At 42.6% G+C, this 21115-nt stretch overlaps 1 protein-coding gene across 1 annotated transcript in view; it reads right to left on the bottom strand.

Moving 5' to 3' along the window:
* klf7b (Kruppel like factor 7b) overlaps positions 1-6730 on the bottom strand; it is a 70741-nt gene extending 64011 nt beyond the window's left edge. Inside the window, exon 1 of the mRNA XM_084545026.1 lies at positions 6377-6730. Within this exon, the coding sequence (XP_084401152.1) occupies positions 6377-6478 (102 nt within the window). The 5' untranslated portion in view covers positions 6479-6730. The remainder of the gene's footprint in view (positions 1-6376) is intronic.
* Positions 6731-21115: the final 14385 nt, after the last annotated feature.

Here is a 21115-nt window from a genome sequence, read left to right as displayed (position 1 = left end):
ATGGCAAGAGAGACAAAGGGAAGATGCAGTTAAAATAGATGGTCAACCGTCCCAACTTTCATCTGCATTTACTGCTTTTTTTCCCCCCGCCCCTCATCGATTGTGTCTGCTGGTGTTTTCTTTCCGTCTCATCCCTTCCTCCACTCCTCCTCTCTCTCCGTCCCGTTCATCCCTACATGCAGAGTTACTGGGCTGTAAAATGTGAAAAACTGCAGCATGCATGGCAATTCATTATCTTGTCAAACTTCCCTGGGCCTGCCTCAAGCCAGACAGAGAGAGAGAGAGAGAGAGAGAGAGAGAGAGAGAGAGAGAGAGAGAGAGAGAGGAGGCAACATAGAGAGTGAGAAAAAGAGAAAACACAGGAAAAACACAGTTGATGCAGCCGTCCATGCAGAAGGTTAACAGGTTACCAAAAAAGATGAGAAGCAGGAGGAATAACAGAAACTGCACATGAGAAGTTGCACAGGTGCAGCTTGCTATAACAGGTCTGCGTATGGTGTTTAATGTGTAGATGGCAGCAGTAATACAGGATCAGAGTTAGAGCACTGAACCCAGACTGATACTTTCTGTTGCTACCTCATTTCAAAAGAAAAACACTTGTGAATGCACTGCTTGCTAAATTGTTGTGTTATTCAGCAATACAATGTGTTTATATGCATTTTATGCTACTTATATATACATTGAATATATTTAAAGTGGTTAGTGCTGTCACCAAATGAGGCGACAAAGTGGTAAGTGAACCTGTGACCCACTGATTAAATTAAATCAAAGGGTTTTTAATTACAGTATTCAGAACCGGGCGTCCGTGAAGACTCTCTCGTACGAAACAACAAGTCGCGCAGTTTTAAGATAATGACACATCCACCAACAATCTTTATGTGAGAGATAACTGGCAGAGCTAATGCTAATCTGGCTGACGATATCAGCCGATATGTAAAAAATACACTTGCAGTTACCACTTCTCGCCACAGGTGGTGCCAAAGAGAATGAAAAGGAGATCCTTAAAGGGGAATAAGAGTTTTTTACAACCTGGACCTTACAGATAATGCGTTATGCAGATAATGCAGCATCTAGAGGCTGCGTTTCGGTGCCCCATTCACTCCCATTATATGGATATACGCGGATCTAAATATCGTCCGAACAACTCCAAATGACACAAAAGTAATATGGGTGAGTAAACGATCATATTTTACGCCAGAAATAAGGTCCAGGTTGTAAAAAAAAGGTAAATCCCCTTTAAGATGAATTAAAGCTGTCATTTTTAATCATGACTTCAATCCTTAACCTTAACTGCATATCCAATAAGCACAAATGTTTCGATGATTTAATTATTTATAGTTCAGATGTATTAAAACAGTCAACAAAGATTTGAAATGATGGAGCTGGATGGGATGTTGCATAACTGCAGAATAAACTCTACCTGCCAAGACAAAATTAAATTCTTATCACTGCCTCTGAACTGTTTGATTTATTGTGAAGAATAGCAGTGGTTACGACTGCGGGCATCTCTTTTGTGGAAACACGGAGGGTTGAACAGGACGACGTGTGACGGTTCCATCTGCGCAAATTATTGCGATCACAGGTAGCATCCTGATCGATCGCGCTCTTTAAAAAGATACGGGGTTGTGGGCTTGCCTGGCCTAATGGAGACACTGTATCTCAGTAGCACAGAGATCTGGCCGGTCTAGCGCGGTGCTTTTAACGACACCCTGGCAAATAAATCAATCAGCCTGAAAAGAAGTACAGACACACTGAGCATGTAAACTAGGAGACGAGATGAGAAAGAGTCAGCCGGTTTATATAGGCTGGAAAACCTGCAGACATCGTCCACGCGGCGTTAACGGCCCGATCAACAACAGCCACATGAAACCGAAACCTCAGCTTCTGCTTCACCTTTATCATCCCTCTGTTTTTTTTTCGCCGCCTCTCTGTTTTCCCTCCCATTCATCAGACACTGGCGTAGCTCTGCTTTGAAATAAATGGATTATGTCTAATTGGGAAGTCTGGGTTCGCCATTTGATCCTTCGCCACTCTGCACGCACGCACACACATAAATCCCTAAAGCCCATCACATCATCCCAAACCTGCAAAGATGCAGCAATTACACGCAGAGCATGGGCTCATACTGTCAGAGGCAACGAGGCTGATAGACAGGCCAGAGAGAGAGAGTGTATGTGTGTGTGTGCGTGTGTTTTCCACATGTTTAGCCATGATGCAAAGCAGCTGATAAAAGAAGCCTGTACGAGGAAACAAAGACCAGGAACAGGGACAGTCAGGAAAGATAAATGACACTCACAAATCAGGTTTCTTGTGTGTGCGTGTGTGTTGTTTGTCTCTGTGTGTGTGTTGTTCTGTCCGTCTGACAGCAAACGGCCAATTACTGTCGAAAGTGGCGGGATGAGTCCTGCCAGACCATAGCTTTCCATTAGTGCATGCCAGCCAAGCGTGTGTGTGTGTGTGTGTGTGATGGAGTGAATGAGGGGATAGAGGGAGACAGAAGGAACAAGAGTGGAAAAAATGCGGGTACGCCTGGTCTCTGTGTGTGTGCGTCTTTCTCTCTCCGAGACCGTGTCGCCCGCTACTGCAGATAAATTTGACAAAACACATCTTTTCCTTTCACTTTTGGCCCTCCTCCGTCCACACTAGCGCAGCATTTTCCATCCCTGAAAAGCTGAACTCACCGAGGTGGTAATGGTTACATGCACCAACCATCCACGTCCACAAAGCAGCAACATTTACAGAACTGACCCAGAGTCAGATGAAGGAATCTCTTTAGACAGTTGTCCAGGATGCTGTTAGCCTAGCTTAGCACAAACACAGGAAGCTCCAAAAGGAAAATCTCATCAGCTTTAATGTTGCGTCTGGTTAATTACCGAGTACACTCTGGATGACTTTGGGTGAACTCAGCTGATGCAGGTCAGTGAAAATCTCTAATTTAGTGTTAATTGCTCATTAACACTACGTATTATGTTTTGACTATTAGACCGCAAAAGAATTTCACATCAAGGTGACAGAAGCTTTTAGCAAAAAGTTGCCTACTTACACAGTCAGCAGGCCTAAAGCGCCATTGACAACCATTCATAGTCACGTCAAAATCAGCTTTGGACAATAACTCCTGATAAACATAACTCTCTCTCCAGTTTCTTCATAATCTAGTCACTAGCTTCATCTGTCAGCTGTTTGGTGCTGTGCAGGTAGTGTCTTGTGGAGTTCTTGTAACTTAGTAGACATATTATACGTGTCTTATGAGAAACATAACTTGAAGCTAAAAGTGGTGCATATGAGTGTGAATGGTTGTCTGTCTCTCTGTGTTGGCCCTGCGATGGACTGGCGACCTGTCCAGGGTGTACCCCGCCTCTTGCCAAGCGGACAAGCGGTTACAGAATGAATGAACAGAGCTAAAAGTGAGCTTAACAATTCGGGTGGTTATTGTTATTGTGGGCTCCATTGACATTGATTCATTCTACACTGCACAGATTGCACGCACACAACTTTAAAACAGGTGGAAGGCAACAGTTACAGATGTTGACCTCAAATGAAACATGGTTACACACAACACAGGAAGCAGTAATTCTTGGGTTTGAAATGTGAACATCAGTCTAAAGTCATCAGGGAACGTCGCGTGGAGGACACTGTTGGCATCGAGTGGCAACTGAAGCTGAGGGTTTAGCAAGCTAACAACCGGGAAAGAGGTAAAGGCACTACGAACAGTTGAGGCCGATCGGAACGTCAGCATTTTCCTCAAACATAAATATCTAAGAAAACGCTATGTGATCAAATTAGAGTATATTACCAACCATTTACCTCCACCATTTGTGAAAAGATCAGAAAACTCACCACAACTCGTGACGTCAGACTTTACCAAAAATCCTAACTTACTCGGTTGTGAGTACCACAACAAGAGTGGGCCATTTATATGCACTTTTCTCTTGAATACGTAAAACATGACCACATTTAAAGGCAGCAAGAGTTTGGATTAGCGTTTCCCCTGCTTTAAGTGTTTGCGCTAGGTTAGGCTAAACATCTATTGAGCCATTATTTACTGAATATTAGGGCTAAACAGTGTTTCCAAGGCAACAACTCTTAAACAGCTGAGGCCTTTCTGTATAACAAGCCTCTAACCTGTCATTGCTACAAGTCAATGATTGTTAGGTGGGAAGTCACTTAAAGCTAAGCAGCTAATCACAAGAGAGAGATCACCGGGAGAAGATATGAGTCATGGCAGCTGAGCTCTACCTACGGGAGATGTTGTGTTGTCCTTTCTGTTGCAGTAATTGTCAATTTTTTTTTTTAAATTTGAGAAACACTCACATGTTCGGTTAAGAAGCTCCCAATATGAGAATACAGACGTGAATATCTTAAGGTGCACATATGTAAATTTGTGCTGCGGTTCAAAACCTGTCCACCAGAGGGCAGTGTGAGTGTCTGCTTGTGTGACATAAGCAACTATTAACAAGGATTTCTTGCAAAAAAATGTTTTGCCTTATTGACTTCCAGTAAAATCAGGCATTATGTAATCTGCTACTCCTTATATTTAAGATAATCCTAAAAAATAATCTTTATTTATCCCACAGTGGGGCTTAAATAAAGGTTGTTGGGTATGTTTAGGAATGAGTAGCCTTTATTTTTTTGCATTTGTGCTTTTGATCAGTAAACATTTACAAGGAAATCAGTAGCTCGATGCTAATGTGCCCTGACCAAACAAGAGGAGTGAAAACTGCTGCAACACCAGCAACACCGGCCCCAATTAGCTCTACTCCTGAACGCCCTCAATCAATTAACAATATGATAAAAAGACAGGGGGAGAAATAGGTTACAGGGGACAAAAACGACGAGCTGTTTGCGCTAAAAATAGGACGAGACCGTGTGAATTGGTGTCAGTAAGACAGTCAAGAGAGGAGAAATAAATTTGGGCTTCATTCAGGAGTGTGAGAACACACACACACACACACGTGTACGGTTCAAGAATCCCAAACACAAACACACACACAATGGAGCAAACCCTGTGTCGTCTGAGTAGACCCTTTCTGCCACGGTGGAGACTTTGGTTGTTCTGGTTCAGGGAGTATTAACACAAATAAAGTCACGCGCGAGGAGTGAAGATGGCCTCCAATTAACGCCTCCCATTCAACGCTGCACTCACAGGCCATAAAACCTCACGTGTGGTCTACTAGTGGAAAGACAGTTTTATCCAGTGATAGTGGAGGTTTTAATGTTTTAAATGCACATCATAAAAGAGTTTTCACGCAATGTCTACTACTGTACGTTCTGTGTGACATGTATTATTCAGATGGATTATCTGCAAACAAACAGTGGCAGATGTGGATGTATTATTTAAGAAGAAGTCACTTGCTATTAGGCATTTGTCTGTCTGCCACAGAGAGAGGGAGAGAGAGGGGGAGAGAGAGAGACTGGTCTATCGATCACATCAGTCACACTAAAAACAGCATCACGCTCCAGGATTCAAAAATACTCAAATATCACGAGAATCGCTTCACTTTCACCTTCAATCCCCTCTCACTTAAGAGTCTGAGCTGTCAGTTATGCACCCTGACAGATTTATGAAACATTTATGAAACATGAGGGGGCAGAAGACTCAAAGTTTTAATGGAAAGTTACTGGAAATCAAACCATTTTGGCTTTAAAGCAAAAATAAACATATATAAAATAAATGAGTAACTTTGCAGTCCTCATCAGACAAAAAACGTGGGGCCCTAAATGTTGCCAGGTGAAAACCTGCCATCTCCAAAACGCCAGGCTTTAAATAAAACAGCTAGAGGAGAAGTAAGGTTTTCTGCGTTTTAGAGTTAAATCCAGCTGGTGGATCATTCTTCTGAGGCTCAAGTTGAAATATGAACATCATCACTGGGGACTTCACGCCGCAATAGCGTCACGTTCTCGCTTTTAAATTAGTAATCGAGGGCTTGAACTAAGCCTCGAGTGCGATAAAGGTGCATTTGTGCGCGTAAATGTACGGCCGGAGCGTTTTTACTCGTTTTTCTTCTTTATAAAATACGCTGTTTGTCCATTAGTGCCATTAGTGCGTAACGCTGTCTGTATCCTCCCCCTTCTCCTCCCTCCCCATCTCCCTCCCTCTCCCCACTCCCTCTGTGTGTGCGTGTGTTTTCTCCTGTCAGCGGACCTCGCCGTGCTCCATGTGAGCGAAAAAAGAAAAAAAAAAAAAAAAAAGACGCAACTACACTGTGGAGCCCTCGCTGCCGCTCCGGAGCGCTCAACGCTGATGCAAAACACTACAAACCACATAAAAGAAAAAAACATCCACCACGTGATATTTCATCCCAGTTTCTAACCTTTTTTTTTTTTTTTTTTTAAATAAAATTAAAATAACAAGAAGAGAAAACGCATCAGCTCTGACCTGCTGCCAGTTCTCCTCCAGGGAAGGCATCGCGGAGAAATAACCAGTGTCATGAACGAGTTGGAGTTCCTGGAAAATACTGTAATTCGCCAACACATCCATGCTTGATTCAAAACAAGAAGTCAGTAAAGAAGTCCGGAATCCAAACGATAAAAACGCACTTCTTCTTCTTCTTCTTCTTCCTTCTTCTCTGACTTGACAAATTAAAAAAGAAACAAACGCTGGGAAAAATAAAAAAAAAATAATCCCCAGCCGGTGCAGACGAGCGCACCTGAGCACTTTAATTTAAAAAAAGAAAAAGAAAAAGAAAAAAGCCGAGAGGAAAGAAAGTGATGATTATTTTATCTTTGTCAGTGAAAATCCCCTCTCCTCTCTGCTCGCTCTGTCACGCCTCTCTCCGCGGTCCGGGCTCCGGGGTGCCAGATCTATTTCCGCATTGCCAGATTGCCCGATCGGTCTCCGCGCAAGTAGCCAGGTTGCCAGGTTTGCTCCTCCAGCAGCAGCGAAGACTGGACCCCGCTGCAATCCAGGCGAGCGGCGCGAGAGGGGAGGGAGCCGGGGCGGTGTGTGGGGGGGAGGAGCCACCTGTCAATCAATTTCATGCGTGACCTAATAAGGTAAATAGGGTTGATGATGTCACTGGCGTCCAATTAAGGAGGCGCTGAGACAGAGGGAGGTGGGTGGAGCTTGGAGGGGATGCGGAGACGCCATTGGCCGCAGGAGGCTGTCAGTCCGGCCGGGGACCGGAGCGAGGGGGTGAGTTATTTTTAGAGGCCTATATAAAACCAGCAGCATTCCTCTCTCAGTCATTACAGGCTGCACGGGCAGAGGAGAGAAACCACGAGTGTTGCTGCTGTGAGGAAACAGCGACTAAAAAAAGATGTAAACAGAGTGAAACCGAGAAAGTTAAGCGTCTGTGAATAGGCATCATCATCAGCAGCAGTCCTAGTGGAGATAGAGTGTTGTTTTTTTTCCGAAAGGTTTTTTTTTTTTTTTTCACAGACACTGGGCCATGTGGTTTCCATGTGGCGGTGTCTGCGTGGAGAGCAGGGATGCAGTGGAGGGAAGAGCTCAGCTCGATCCGCCCACCTGTTCAGTTTACTAGCGTTTATCCTTGTTTTTTTTTTTTATTACGATTATCGGTGGAGTACACATAAATCCACATCCGTCAGCACTTTTTTTTGTTTCCTCTTGTTGTTGTTGCCACACTATAAATATCTATCCTCCAGACTTTAAATCCCACTGTTGCCAAAAGTGACTGTAAAAAAAACAAAACAAAAACTAACAGCATTGTGAGCAGTGGTGGAAGAAATGCTGAGCTACTGAGAAGTTGCTGCTGTAAAAATACTTTACCAGAACTAAAAAAAAAAAAAAAATCTAATTTTACTAAGGTAACCTAATTTTAAAGAGGCCCGTTTGCTTTCAGTCACTATTTATAATGACATTAGTTCTTTTAAAGGGGAACTACAGTTTTTATTACAACCTGGACCTTATTTCTGGCATAAAATATGGTTGTTTACTCACTCATATAACTTTTGTGTCATTTGCACTGGTTTAGAAAATAGTTAGATCACCGTATATCCATATAATGGGAGTGACTGGGGCACCGAGACGCAGCCTCTAAATAACGCATTATCTGCCGTCAAACTCGTTCATTTCACCAATATTTTTATTGCTAGTGCTATTGCCCGTTGAGTCCAGAGTTACCTGTTATCATCATCCAGGGTCTGTAGATTGACCTACAGGGTGCGCGCGCCGCTCAGAGATGACATTGTCCAGGTCGGAAGACATCATCCGGGGTCTGTAGGTCAGTCTATATACGCTGATCTAATTATTTCCTAAACCAGTGCCAAATGACACCAAAGTTATATGGGTGAGTAAACGACTGTATTTTATGCCAGAAATAAGGTCCAGGTTGTAAAAAACAGTAGTTCCCCTTTAATTAAATGAATAAATAAATAAGACATCACTGGCTGGTATACACAGAATGTATGGAATCCAATATATATATATATATATATATATATATATAAATAAATAAATAAAACGGGTTCATATTAGAAACATTTAGAAATAATCTCGCTCAGTTTTTTAAAGATTTCCAGTTAGGGGGATTTGGGATTTGCAGACCTCTGTAGATCAGTTAAAGCGCTGCAACTGTGGAAAACAAGACAAACTGGCTTTGGGATGGATCCCTGTGATGATGGTCCCTCCTGGGCTGTAAAAACTAAACTCCATCTTCTTTTTCTTATTAAGTTCTTTTAAATTTTGTAAGTACAGGCTTGAGAGCGAGCAGTTCAGGAGCGGTACCCGTGACAAAACCAGCTAGTCAAACGATATGGAGGTTTTAAAGTGACCCTAGCGACCTGTAGCCATGTTGATCTTAAATGTGCAACATTATAGTTTTTCAGACCTCTATAAAAGATCTTATACTTTTTCAGATGCAGCCAGTATTTGTTGTAAAGGAGTGTATGAAAACTTCCTTTGACACCGTGTCAAGTGTCAATCAATACATGTACACTGATCAGGCATAACATTATGACCACCATCCTAATATTGTGTGCCTCCAAAACAGTTGTGACTCATCAGAGAATGTTGTTAGTGGGACGGCCTTTGGGACACATGGGTTGAGGGGAGGGGCCTCTGTGGATCATCCCACTTTGGGATCTAGTGAATTTGGAGGCCAGGTCAACACCTTGTGCTGTTCTTCATGTTTTATTTTTAGTTGTTCCTAAAGCGTTTAAATGTGTGTGGCTGCTGCCATCAAGGAGTGTCTTTGCTATGGGGTGGGGGTGCCTGGTCTGGTCTAGGTGGGTGCTACATGTCTAAGTAACATCAACAAGAATAAATGCCAGGTCTAAAAGTTTCCCAGCAGAACACTGTATTGTCACAAGATGGTCAATGTTATTTACTTCTCCTGTCTGTGGTCATAATGTTGTGGCTGATCGGCGTAAGTAAATATTTTCCGAAACAAGCTGCTGGGTGATTTGACTGTAAATAAAAGACGAATTCATTGACTTTTTTGTGGCTCTGTAGACTCAACGTAGATGCCAAATAAATCAAATCTTATTTCTGCATTAACTGTTTATTGATCAGTGAAACATGAAGTCGTGTATGAGTGATCTATCTGACACACTGACATGAGTCTGCTCTCAAGGTTCAGGTTCAGACAGACAGACAGACAGACAGACAGACAGGATGGTCCCTCTTGTTTAATTTGTTATTAAGAATTGTAAACCCTTTTAAAGGATCAGATGGCAGAGATCAGTTCCAAGCTCTCAAAATGCTTGATGGGCTGCAGAGATGTATTAAGAGAGGAAGTTCCTCCAAGATGATTGGGTTTTCTATTGTGCCACTCATCCCCACTTCACTTTCTTCTCATTTCGTCCTTCTTGCTACGTTCCCGTCTTTCCTCCCTCCGTCTGTTTTTCTTTTTATTTCTTTTCACTAATTTCCTCTCGTTCGTTCCCAAGTTCACGGTTCCAGTTGCATAATTTAATCATCTGTAACTTTCTGCCGTCGGTGATTACACCTGATTTCTTCACGTCTGACACCGCGCGTCTCCTCCTCCTCCTCCTCCGACACCATTAGTGTGACTGACAAAACGCAGCACGCATTTAGCTACTCTTACAAATTGCATTAATTGCAGCAACGAGGGTGCAATAATTAAAGGTCAAAATTTGAAACTCTAATGGGATTCACCAGACAACACCGGGGCCTAGCTTTGACGGAACCTGGAAGAGTGCTCAAATCTGGCACTTCGTTGAAGCGCTGAATTAAAACAAAAAAGATGCGTTTTTAAGCTAATTTTGGGTGGAACGAGAGAAACATGTCAAATTCAGATGATTTGGCGGGTGGAGGGACGACGGAGTAAGAAGTTTCTGCACCTAAATCACTCCAGAAACGTATCAAATGTTCTTGAAATGAGCTTTGAAAGCGTCCACCTGTCTCTCTCTCTCTCTCGCTCTCTCTCTCTTATGTAACAACCACATGATGTGCAGCCCATGCCGAGCATTAGCGTGTTATTGAGTTAACACTTGCTTTGTGTTGCCGTGTGCTTGTGTTTCTTCTCTCCCTCTCAGCTTCTCCCCTGCGTGTCTCGTCTCCGGGGACACGCTGCTGCTGCCGCCGCCGCCGCTCTCCGAGGACGACCGGGGCCAGATGGCTCCTAGATCGGGCTGTTTCAGGACATTTTCCCCATTGATTTTTTTTTTTTTTTTTTTTTGCAGCTCTAGTCTGCCACTGAAGGAGCAAGTAAGAAGAAGAAGGGGGCTGGAGTCAGAGAGGAGGGGAGGAAGGAGGAGGGAGTAGGGATCAATATGCTACTGACGGCCTGTAAGAGGCTCTTAGAAGATTTACATGCAATATGAGACTTAAAGAACAGAACAAAGGAATCATTATCAGGTTTGATTTTTTATAATCTGCCACTTCTATCACATCTGCCTCCACTACGACGCCCACCGCTTCAGCTGTCACTCATACTGTTGCTAAATCTACGTTCTTGTGTCTACGACAACCAGCACTTTTATTGATAATCGCCGTATTTGATTAAACTACTTCCTTCTGCTATCGTTTACACAAGCCCAGAACTGCCATGTTTGCAAACTTGACATTATCATCTTTGAAACTTATATTTTTTTGTGTGTGTGATATCAATTTAATTAACTTGCCATCACCAAACAGCCAAATGCGAAAACCTGCAGTTCCTCTAACGGCCACTAGAGGCTGGCTACAAAAGTGAGTCAATCCCCATAGACCTCCATGTTAAAATGTCCAACTTTACAGCAGAAGTAAACATGTTTACAGCCTGGTACAAAGAGAACAATGCATTTTAATTTTAATTTTTTTTAATAACTGTTCATATTATATAAAGTTGTGCATAACTTATGGTGTTGCTGCTTTGATTGTCAGGAGGGCCCCGTCACAGGTTGCTAGCCGTCTACCTCGGCATCACCTGCCCTCCTCAGATTCACTCTAACTCCAGCTCTTTGCGCCTTTTTGAATTAGTTAGACTCAGGTACTTTTAAGAAGGGTAACGACCGGAGCTACCACACTCAGCTTCAAAAGCACTCTACTTAAAACGTATGGGTGACGTAACCGAGGGTTTATTTATCACCATCAATGGTTATTGCAAGACAGTGCAAAAAGGTTGTTACTCTTAGCTCTTATTACTTAAGCAGAGAGATGAGAATTGGTTGACCTCTCATCTTGGCCTGCTATGCAACAATGTGACAGAACAACATTCATATTCAGATTTATTTGTGATAAGTCTTGGCTTATTGTTCACTTATGGATCCTCTCCAAAAAGTAGTTTCCTTGTCAAGAGTTATCTTGCTAGCTAAAGAAATCTGTAATGTTTTGGTGGTGTCGAACGGCGAGGTAGGACCAAAACGCTGGACTCAAAGGGAGGCAGGAGCGGGAAACAAAATAACTTTAATAAAAACTTAGATCAAAAGGTGATCCACAAACGCAAAACCAACAACCAAAAACAGTAAAAAAAAAATCTCTGGAAACCAGGAGGTAGCAAGAGGTAGCAGCACAGACAACCTGACAAAGTGAAAGGGCAGGGCTATATAAGCACACATGGGCAGAGGGGTTGATGAGACACAGGTGAAACCAATGAGGGCGGAGCACACAAGGAGAAACCAATCAAACAGTCAAAGAGGGAAAACACAGGAAGCAAAGCATGGCCAAGAAACACAAGAGCGAGAAGCTTACAAAATAAAAACAGGAAACACAAAGAAACCAAACAGGATTACAACAGAGGCACCAAAAACACAAGATCATGACTAAATCGGCAGATTGGCGAGATAAACTTAGCCTGTTTTTTTCAACTTAAATGTCAAGGTAGTTCATTCATTCATTCTGTAACCGCTTGTCCTCTGGTGGGTCAGGAGGGGGCTGGAGCCTATCCCAGCCGCCATTGGGCGAGAGGTGGGCTACACCCCGGACAGGTTGCCAGTCTATCATAAGGCTAGACAATCATTAACGCTCACACACCTACAGTTAACCTAGCAAGCGGTTGGAGGAAGCTAGAGTACCCGGAGGGAACCCAGGAGAACACGGGGAGAACATGCAAACTCTACACAGAAAGGGTCCAGTCGGCCGATAGATTCAAACCCAGAACCTTCTTGCTGTGAGGCATCAGTGCTAACCACCACAGCATTGTAAAGGTTGCAAATACACCCGTTCTGGGCTTCCGTATTTACTGCTACAGCAATTACAATTATCACTGTTGTTGTTTGCCTTTTTCTACTACTACAACTTACAAATTGCAGTAAGTAGTTACGAATGCTAATAATGCAAAGAATTCAACAACAATTATTGCCACCACTATCACTACTCCTGCAGAACTACTGCTAGTACCATTAACAACACTGTGATTCTTGTTTTCTGCTCAGCTACCCACATTTTCATCATACTATATAAAACAGTTTTATTGTAGTACTAATAGTATCCACTGCTGCATCACCTTTAGCACTTTCACATCCATCCTATGGACATACTAACACTATTAACCTGTTTTCTGCCTTTGACTCGTTTGCAAATAAGGATGGAGAAAAGAAATGAATCCGTGGTTTAATTCAATGTTTTCAGTTTCCTGCTAAAACCATTAAACGCCAAAGGAGAAACTATAAAAGCTTTCTCTCTCTCTTCCTCTTTGTGTGTGTGTACTGTGTGTGTGTGTGTGTGTGTGGGCTGCATGTTTCTTTACCACACAACCTTTTAAAATCTGGGCATCACTGCATCACTGACTTGTAATCTCATTATTGTGTTGGTACAAAGAAGGATTGTTAGGAGAGAAGGAGGAGGAGGAGGAGGAGGATTTTATCGCTGTATTTTCATAATCTGATCATGGCTGGATTGTCAAGATGACAACATTTCTTGTCATTACTAGTCAAGATTTTAGTAAGTCAGTTTAAATATGAATACATAAAAAATGTATGTACGGAAAATGGGTTAATCCTAACCCTAACTCAGAAAGATAAAGGTAGGACGATAGGTCGAGACGAGATTCGAAACTACTGCATAAACCCCCTTGAGGTTTCAGTTTGTTACAGTCATTGTTGCGCACGGACAAAAGATTTTGAGAAACGTGCTGGTTCAGTTGCTCCGTAAACAATCAGATGGCGTCATGGCGAGTATACATCTCACCCAGGTGTCTGATCCGTGCACGCTGCAGGAGCCACAGTTCACCACCCATCCAAGAGCCTTCCACTGGCTGCCGCAGAGCCCCCGGGCTTTGTGAATGTTTCATTTACAAACCTCGCACTCTATTTTAATTGTTTCTATCTTGAGAAACCCAGCGGTTGGAGGAGCGCGTCTGAGATCTGAGGCAGTGTCTGTAGTCAGTCACATAGAGTAGGAAACCTCTCTAAAAAGGAAACTGCACCTAGGAACAGACCTTGACTTTACTCAAACCTAGACACTCGTCATGTTTTCATCAGCATACGCATTTTTTTTTAAGAGACATAAAATAAAAGAACAACACGTTTTATTGCAGAAGGAGTCCAGTGAGATTCATCAGGGGGCCTCTGTGATCTCGCTAGAGCACTAATTCTAATAGAAAGTTCACAGATGGAGAGATTCAGCCGACGTGTACTGTAAAGTCTGCAGATAAAAAGTTGAAGGTAAGAGAATTTTATACGTAGCTGCACTAAAACCAGAATGTTAAAGTTCAAATGTCACATTGCAGTATTTCACCTGTTATACAGTTTGGTTGGCATTTAAAAAATCTACTCTCTCTGTCAGTCCCAACTCTGATTATGAAGTACATACTGTATCTTAACAACATATATGATTTCATGTCAGTTGGTATGCTTATTTACATTAATCTGAAAGCTTGTAAAAATGCAGTTCAAATCAGAAAAAGTCTAAAAAGACCTAAAAACTGGAGCTACTGAGCAGAGCCTGGACCCTGGGGCGGGCCCGAGGCCTCAGCTCTCTCCTGTCTCCTGGGAAATGCATCACAAACACATAGTCCTCCTGTCTGCAGAGTGGAGTGTCTGCCAGAGAAAACTTCTCAATTCAGAATGGACTACGCGCTCCAAACAGCACACAAGCTCTTTTCCCGTCTGGCCCGGACAGAAGGAGGCGACTCGGACGCCATGTTAAGCTGTGAGATGATGAGACAGCTGCATCGCTGAACCGGACATCAGGACATAGCAGAACATTTCAGTCTGCTGGAGAGAACCGCAAGCTGTGAACCGTGACCAAAATAACTCAGAAACACTTTGTGTAAAGAACAGTGACATAAATGTAGTGTAATCTCTGACAAAGAAAGAAAGAAAGAAAAGGAAATATACATGACTACATTTTACAAGAGAAACATCAAATTTGTTATGAATTATCATAATTTGAGACGTGCTTTGAATGTCCTTTGGATCTGAAAACTGCCACTACCTTTGGATGTTCTTCAGCATCCTCAAGTTAAAGGGGAACTACTGTTTTTTTACAACCTGGACCTTATTTCTGGCATAAAATACGATCGTTTACTCACCCATATAACTTTGGTGTCATTTGGAGTCATTCGGACGATATTTACATCCGCGTACATCCATATAGTGGTAGTGAATGGGGCACCGAAACGCAGCCTAAATAACGCATTATCTTACGTGAAACTCGTTCATTTCACCAATATTTTGTTATGATACGCTTGTGCTATTCCTCATTGAGTCCGGAGTTACTTGTTATCATCATCCGGGGTCTGTAGATTGACCTACTAACCTCTGACCTGGATGATGTCATCTCTGAGCGCCGCACCGCTTATTTACCTGTAATTTGCTACTGCTAGTTTTTTGCAACATGGCTGAATATTTTTCCGATTCTGAGGTTGTGGACGACGACTTTGTTTATGATGGACGTCCTTACCGTTTTGAGCCAGAGTATACGGATGAGGAGCTTGTTGAAAGGAGGATGAGGAGGCAGAGAGAGTAACAGCTGGCTAAAGAACAACAAACTGCTGCACGTCCGCCAATAGATAACAGGTAACTCCGGACTCAACGGGGAATAGCACTAGCGTATCATAACAAAATATTGGTGAAATGAACGAGTTTCGTGGCAGATAATGCGTTTTTTAGAGGCTGCGTCTCGGTGCCCCAGTCACTCTCACTATATGGATATACGCGGATCTAAATATCGTCTGAATGACTCACAATGACACCAAAGTTTTATGGGTGAGTAAACGATCATATTTTATGCCAGAAATAAGGTCCAGGTTGTCAAAAACGGTAGTTCCCCTTTAAGTTTCCGTCCAAATGAAAATCAAAATTTCCAAGGAAATCAGCAACAGAAAATGCAAACTAATACACATTTCCATCCATTAATATTAGAAGTCTAATTCGTCCTATATGCTAACCACAGGGGTCCACATCTGTTCAAATCTGCAAGAGTCTGCACAGGTACCTCTGCGTGCAGTGTTGACTGTAAGCACTATATTGCGGAGGAGAAGCTATGAGAAGATGTGCCGTTATCCATAACTTTATAATGAATCATTCCATCGACTGTGCTTGGGATGAAAGGTAACAAACTCTGATCTACCTTAGCTACAGCCACTAAAAAGCTAAAAAAACATGAAGCCAGTCTTTCAGAAATATCCACAGGAGCCCTGTATGGTTTTCTCTGTTGGATGTGATGGACAGACCAAAGAGTACCGCTGTAGTATGAGTGGAGCCATGCGCCCATCTACTGTGTGCATGCAGAAAGAGTGAACTGATCTTAATTGTCCAGTCCGGTTCCATTAGGATAACGACAGAAGAAGTAGGGACAGTGATATGAATGGTAATCCAGTAATAAATGATGGCAAACAGGGCATTTCTATATGTTTTAAGTATTCAGTTGAGCAATGTTCCGGCCTCATTGTAAGTTCTGATGCTCGCGCTTTCACCTCTTTAGTGGAAGCCATGAACGTTTGACTCCCCACTCTACGTCATTTTTCATTGCATTTGTCAAGAGGCCAACTTTTCAGACAGCAAAGTCAATGCACAACGCAGCGCCAAAGTTAATGCTCTTTCTGTCAAAGTGTAAATATAACATGTTAATAGTAGCAGCTGTATGGATGCTGCTATTACGTTGAAAAACTGCCGTGAGAGCTGCCACACATACGTTTCAGTATGCAGTCAATGAGCCACGGGCGCTGGCGTGGCTCACTCAGCCTCCACAGTCCAGCCATAACTGTCATTACTGTCATATTTCACATGTAATGTCACTGACATCCAGAGCATGATACTCACCCACGGACATATAGACAAAGATGCATGCAGTCTGTCTTTCACACAATTAAGCACACACAAAGTGCCACGTTTCCCAGTCTCCACTTGCTAAACATGTAGCTGTGATATTTCCTGTCTGCTTCCCCCCTTCTACTCCTCCTCCTCCTCCTCCTCTCATGTCTGCGATATTTTTAATAATGGAGAAGAAGAAGCAATATATCCTCGAGCTGAGGGAGCGATACAGGGTTAAGCATATTCCGCCGCTAATTGCGCTTTCTGGTTTTTAATAAAGAAAAACCACATGCCTACAGGCCTGTGTGTATGGGTGTGTGTGTGTGTGCACGTATGTGTGTGTGTGTGTGTGTGTATTTGTGTGGATGTTCAAACCAATACCAGGCATGTGCAAAACTGTGCAAACTGTTGAAAGGTGATATAGTGTGTGTGTCTGTGTAATAGGCACAGCAGGAGGAGCTAGAAGTCTGTTTCCCAAATTTGGTAAAGTCACTGTTAATAGGGCAAAAAAATAAAAAATAACATCTGCATTCATTATCAATTAGACAGTTTTCAAATGTGGTCAATATAACCGTCCAATCTTGTTCAACCATATAATCATTTTCTCTTTTTTTGGGTCCAACTAACAGTCAAAAACCCAAACTACATATATTTATACAAACTACCATGATATAAAACTAAGGAAAAGAGCAGGTATTGTCATTTAAAGCTTACGGACTGTCATGGTGGAGAAACAAGAGTTACAGATGTAACCAAGGTTCTACGAATTCACCGCCTATTGAAGTTGGGAAGAGTGAATCCAATAAACGTCCTAGAAAAGCTTGTGATAGTTCTGATAAAGAGGAAAACTCTGCGCTCAGGGGAAGAATTAAGGTTTAAAAAAGAAATTGATTAAAGGCAAGGACAAACACGGAGCATGATTGTTGTTGTTGTTGTTGTAGCTGTCTCTTCTTTGTTGCAGCGCGCTGAAATAATCTGGAGAGACTGTGGGCGCACATTGTAAGCATACCAAACTGTTTGTGTAGTTACTCCCATTGCCATGAGGAAGTTCAAAATATATATATATTTTATCATCTTTAAAATTAGTCACTTGTATGGTAACGCTCATAAACACAGCAGCATGAGTCTCGTCACTGATTGCCTATTTCTGGCGCTTCCGCTCTCGTTTGTCATCAATTTGTCATTTGTCTTAAAACCTCAAGACTACTCCAAAGGTTGGAAACCATGCACTGTTTATTGTTTATTTATTGATTTTCTTTTTTCCCTACAAACTATTGTGTATGTAGGAAAATATGTGTTTGTAGTGGCTAGCCATCCCCATCACAGCTACCAAAAAAGCTTTAGCGTTAGCCTTAATAACACATTCAGGATGATCAGGCGCAATAGCTTCATTAAAAACCCTTAAAAAGTCCATTTAAAATAATATTCCAGGAATTATGCATGGAATATATTCAAAACTTGCAAATATTAAGGTTAGCAAGCCTCAGAAATCTCACAAAATCGTAAAAACTCAAACATTATAGTGTGCGTACCCTGCATCCGCTCACCTGTTATTCACTAGTTGCTGCTTCTGGGCACAACAGTTTAAGAGGAATAAAAATTTGTGGGTCTTAATGTTTGTCATTGTGTAGATTGTGGCCCCAGATTCATCTAATGGGAATCCTAGGAAACAATAAGAAAGAAAGACAACTGTGGGAAAGGAAAAGCCATGAAAGTGAATGGTGGGTGGATGTTGGATGGTTGAGGAGCCCGTGGAGACATTATGTTCTTTATGAAGCCATAAAACAAAAGGCTGCTGCCTTTCCCCCTCGTCCCGTCATCACAATGACCTTCATTTGATGACCAGCCCTCTTCACGGGCTCTTTAAAGGCCCGGGTAATGGATGTTTATACATAGCAGACATATACCACCACACATAACCACATCATCATCCTTACACCGCCACATCACACTGGGCAATAATCTGCCTCGGGCTTTGGGGTTTATGATTGACAGATCTGAATAAATCTTCTCATTTGGATATGCTGTGACTGGAATTAATTACCAGGCAATTGTGTCTAACATATTAATTTAGAGAAGATTATACAATGCATTAGCCCGGCACTTATTAAGCATGGTTATGTACGCCTGGGTTTGTGTATTGAAATCGCACAGGCGGAAAATTCAGTCCAATTTGCCATGCTTGGCTCCCGTTAACACATGGCTGTGTCTCTGAAAGCCTCCTTCCCTTTTACACGTCCTCTGTTCTTTTTCTCCTTCCTACTCTCCTCTGCCTCGACCAGCTTTCACCATCTCATTTCCTCACATCTGAGTGATAAAAGTGTGGCGAAGCCCTGGGGTAAGAAAAGTGTCTTATTGGCAGAAATAATTTTTGGCAAGGCTTCAGGAAAAAATGTAAGGAACTACTTCTTTTTTTTTTTTTTTTTTGTTTCAAACCTCCGATAGAGGCTACATTTTCCTCCCTGCAGGTTTTTATTCCAAAAGCTGTGACGCATCGAGCAGGTATTCAGACGTCTCCCGATCGTCTGTGGCACTTGTTTTTGGCTGTATTTGGTCCAGCCGATTCAGGATGTTAAATTGGTAGCATGTTGCACCGGTGAGATCACTCTGACGATAAACAGAAAGCGATTGAATAAACTCTAGACTAACTGATCAGCGTGATTCAGGAAAAGGCCAGGCTAGGAAGAAAGGAAGCACCTCCTAGCTTCCTCGCCTACTTGCTAACAGTTGTTCTTCTTATCTCACATTTTGAATTATGAAACAGACTACTGCCACATGCTGGTATAAAGAGTTATTGGCTTTGACACAGGTACAGAACATACCGTATGTATCCACTGGCTGTAGTCTGGGAAGTGTGTTCAAGTGCAACTTCTTTCATAGGACACAGTTCCTTAATGCTGGCTCGGTGTGTGGGCTTTAAAATCAGGGCAACTGGACCTATAGAAACCAGATGTCCACCTACGCCTGAAGGACAAAGGACACTACTTTGAAGATGACAACATTCATACACTGATCAGGCATAACATTAAAACCACTGACAGGAGAAGTTAATAACATTGACCATCTTGTGACAATTCAGCATTCTGCTGGGAAACTTTTGGACCTGGCATTCATTCATGTGGATGTTACTTAGACATGTAGCACCCACCTAGGCCAGACCAGGCACCCCCACCCCATAGCAACAACACTCCTCGATGGCAACAGCCATCCCCAGCAGAATGCAGCCTGACACAGACACACAAAAACACTTTAGGAACAACTAAAAACAAAAACATGAAGAACAGCACAAGGTGTTGACCTGGCCTCCAAATTCACTAGATCCCAAACTGGTCAAGTATCTGTGGGATGATCCTCCCCTCAAAGGCCCCCCATTAACAATATTCCGGTGCCAGACACCACAGGACACCCTCAGAAGGCCCATGCCCATTCTCTGATGAGTCACAACTGTTTTGGAGGCACAAGGGAGACCTACACAATATTAGGAAGGTGGTCATAATGTTATGCCTGATAGGTGCATTTTAGCCAGAGAAGACAGATGATTTGAAAGAGGAGTAAAGGAACTTGAAGATAAGCTAAGTCTTGTAAGCATCCCCACACATTACACTTAATCTTGCACAAAATGTGCAAATACTTCTCTATATTTGATGCAACCAGAGTTCCAGTTGCTCTGTATAAAAGGATAGCCTTCAGACAATGTGTTTTGAGTTTGAAAAGAGAAAGAAAAGCCCAACTGGCTGCACTGCACGCCGTCAGCAGTGAGTCTATTAGAGATAGTACTGTGTCAGTGGGTAGAAAATTGTCCCCTATACACTTCAGTGTTGGGGCAATCATGAGACGTAGAGAATGCAGAGCAGTGGTCTTGGATCTCACTGTGAGATACTCCCGCTGAAGGCAGAGTTAGAGTTTTGGTGACCAAAACCAACAAACTTCCAAATCCTGACAGTCTCCTGAAATGTAGTTTCAGATTCTTACAGCGAAACTACGTTAACTACACCCTGGATGCCGTTTGAGTCTCTAGCACAACATTTAACAATGCTTTTCCTGTAAGTATTTTGGTCCAAAGAATACAGCGCCGTTGTATGGCGTCTGAGAAGCGGTGTTGGTGCCTGCTGCCGTTCTAAACCCGCAAACTGTAGAGCTGCCGTTGTTGCACGTTATGTTTTCCCGTCAACTTCCAAACGACTGACAAACAAATGAAGGTACAATTGTGGATGCAGCGCTCACACTGAGAGACGGTTGCTGCATCACTGAATAGATTAGCTGTTTGGAGGCTGTTGCTATGGCGGTGTACTCTGCTGGGATGTGTGTGAGGCTGTGTGTAGCATACGTGTTTGTGTGTGTGTGTGTGTGTGTGTGTGTTGCCTATTGTGGAAGTGAGTGTTTGTTGTGCGCTTGAGTATTCATCAGAGTGTATGCGTTCTGTATTTTGGTGGATTTCTGTGTGTTATCTTTCTTTTTTTTTTGTGAATATGTGTGTGTGCGCGTTGCTCAGTCTGTCTCCAGTGCGTGTGAGAGA

The sequence above is a fragment of the Chelon labrosus genome (assembly GCF_963514085.1).
Source record: "Chelon labrosus genome assembly, chromosome: 5".
Lineage (NCBI taxonomy): Eukaryota > Metazoa > Chordata > Actinopteri > Mugiliformes > Mugilidae > Chelon > Chelon labrosus.
The sequence above is the reverse complement of the archived record's forward strand: the minus strand, read 5'-3'. Positions and strand labels throughout refer to the sequence as shown.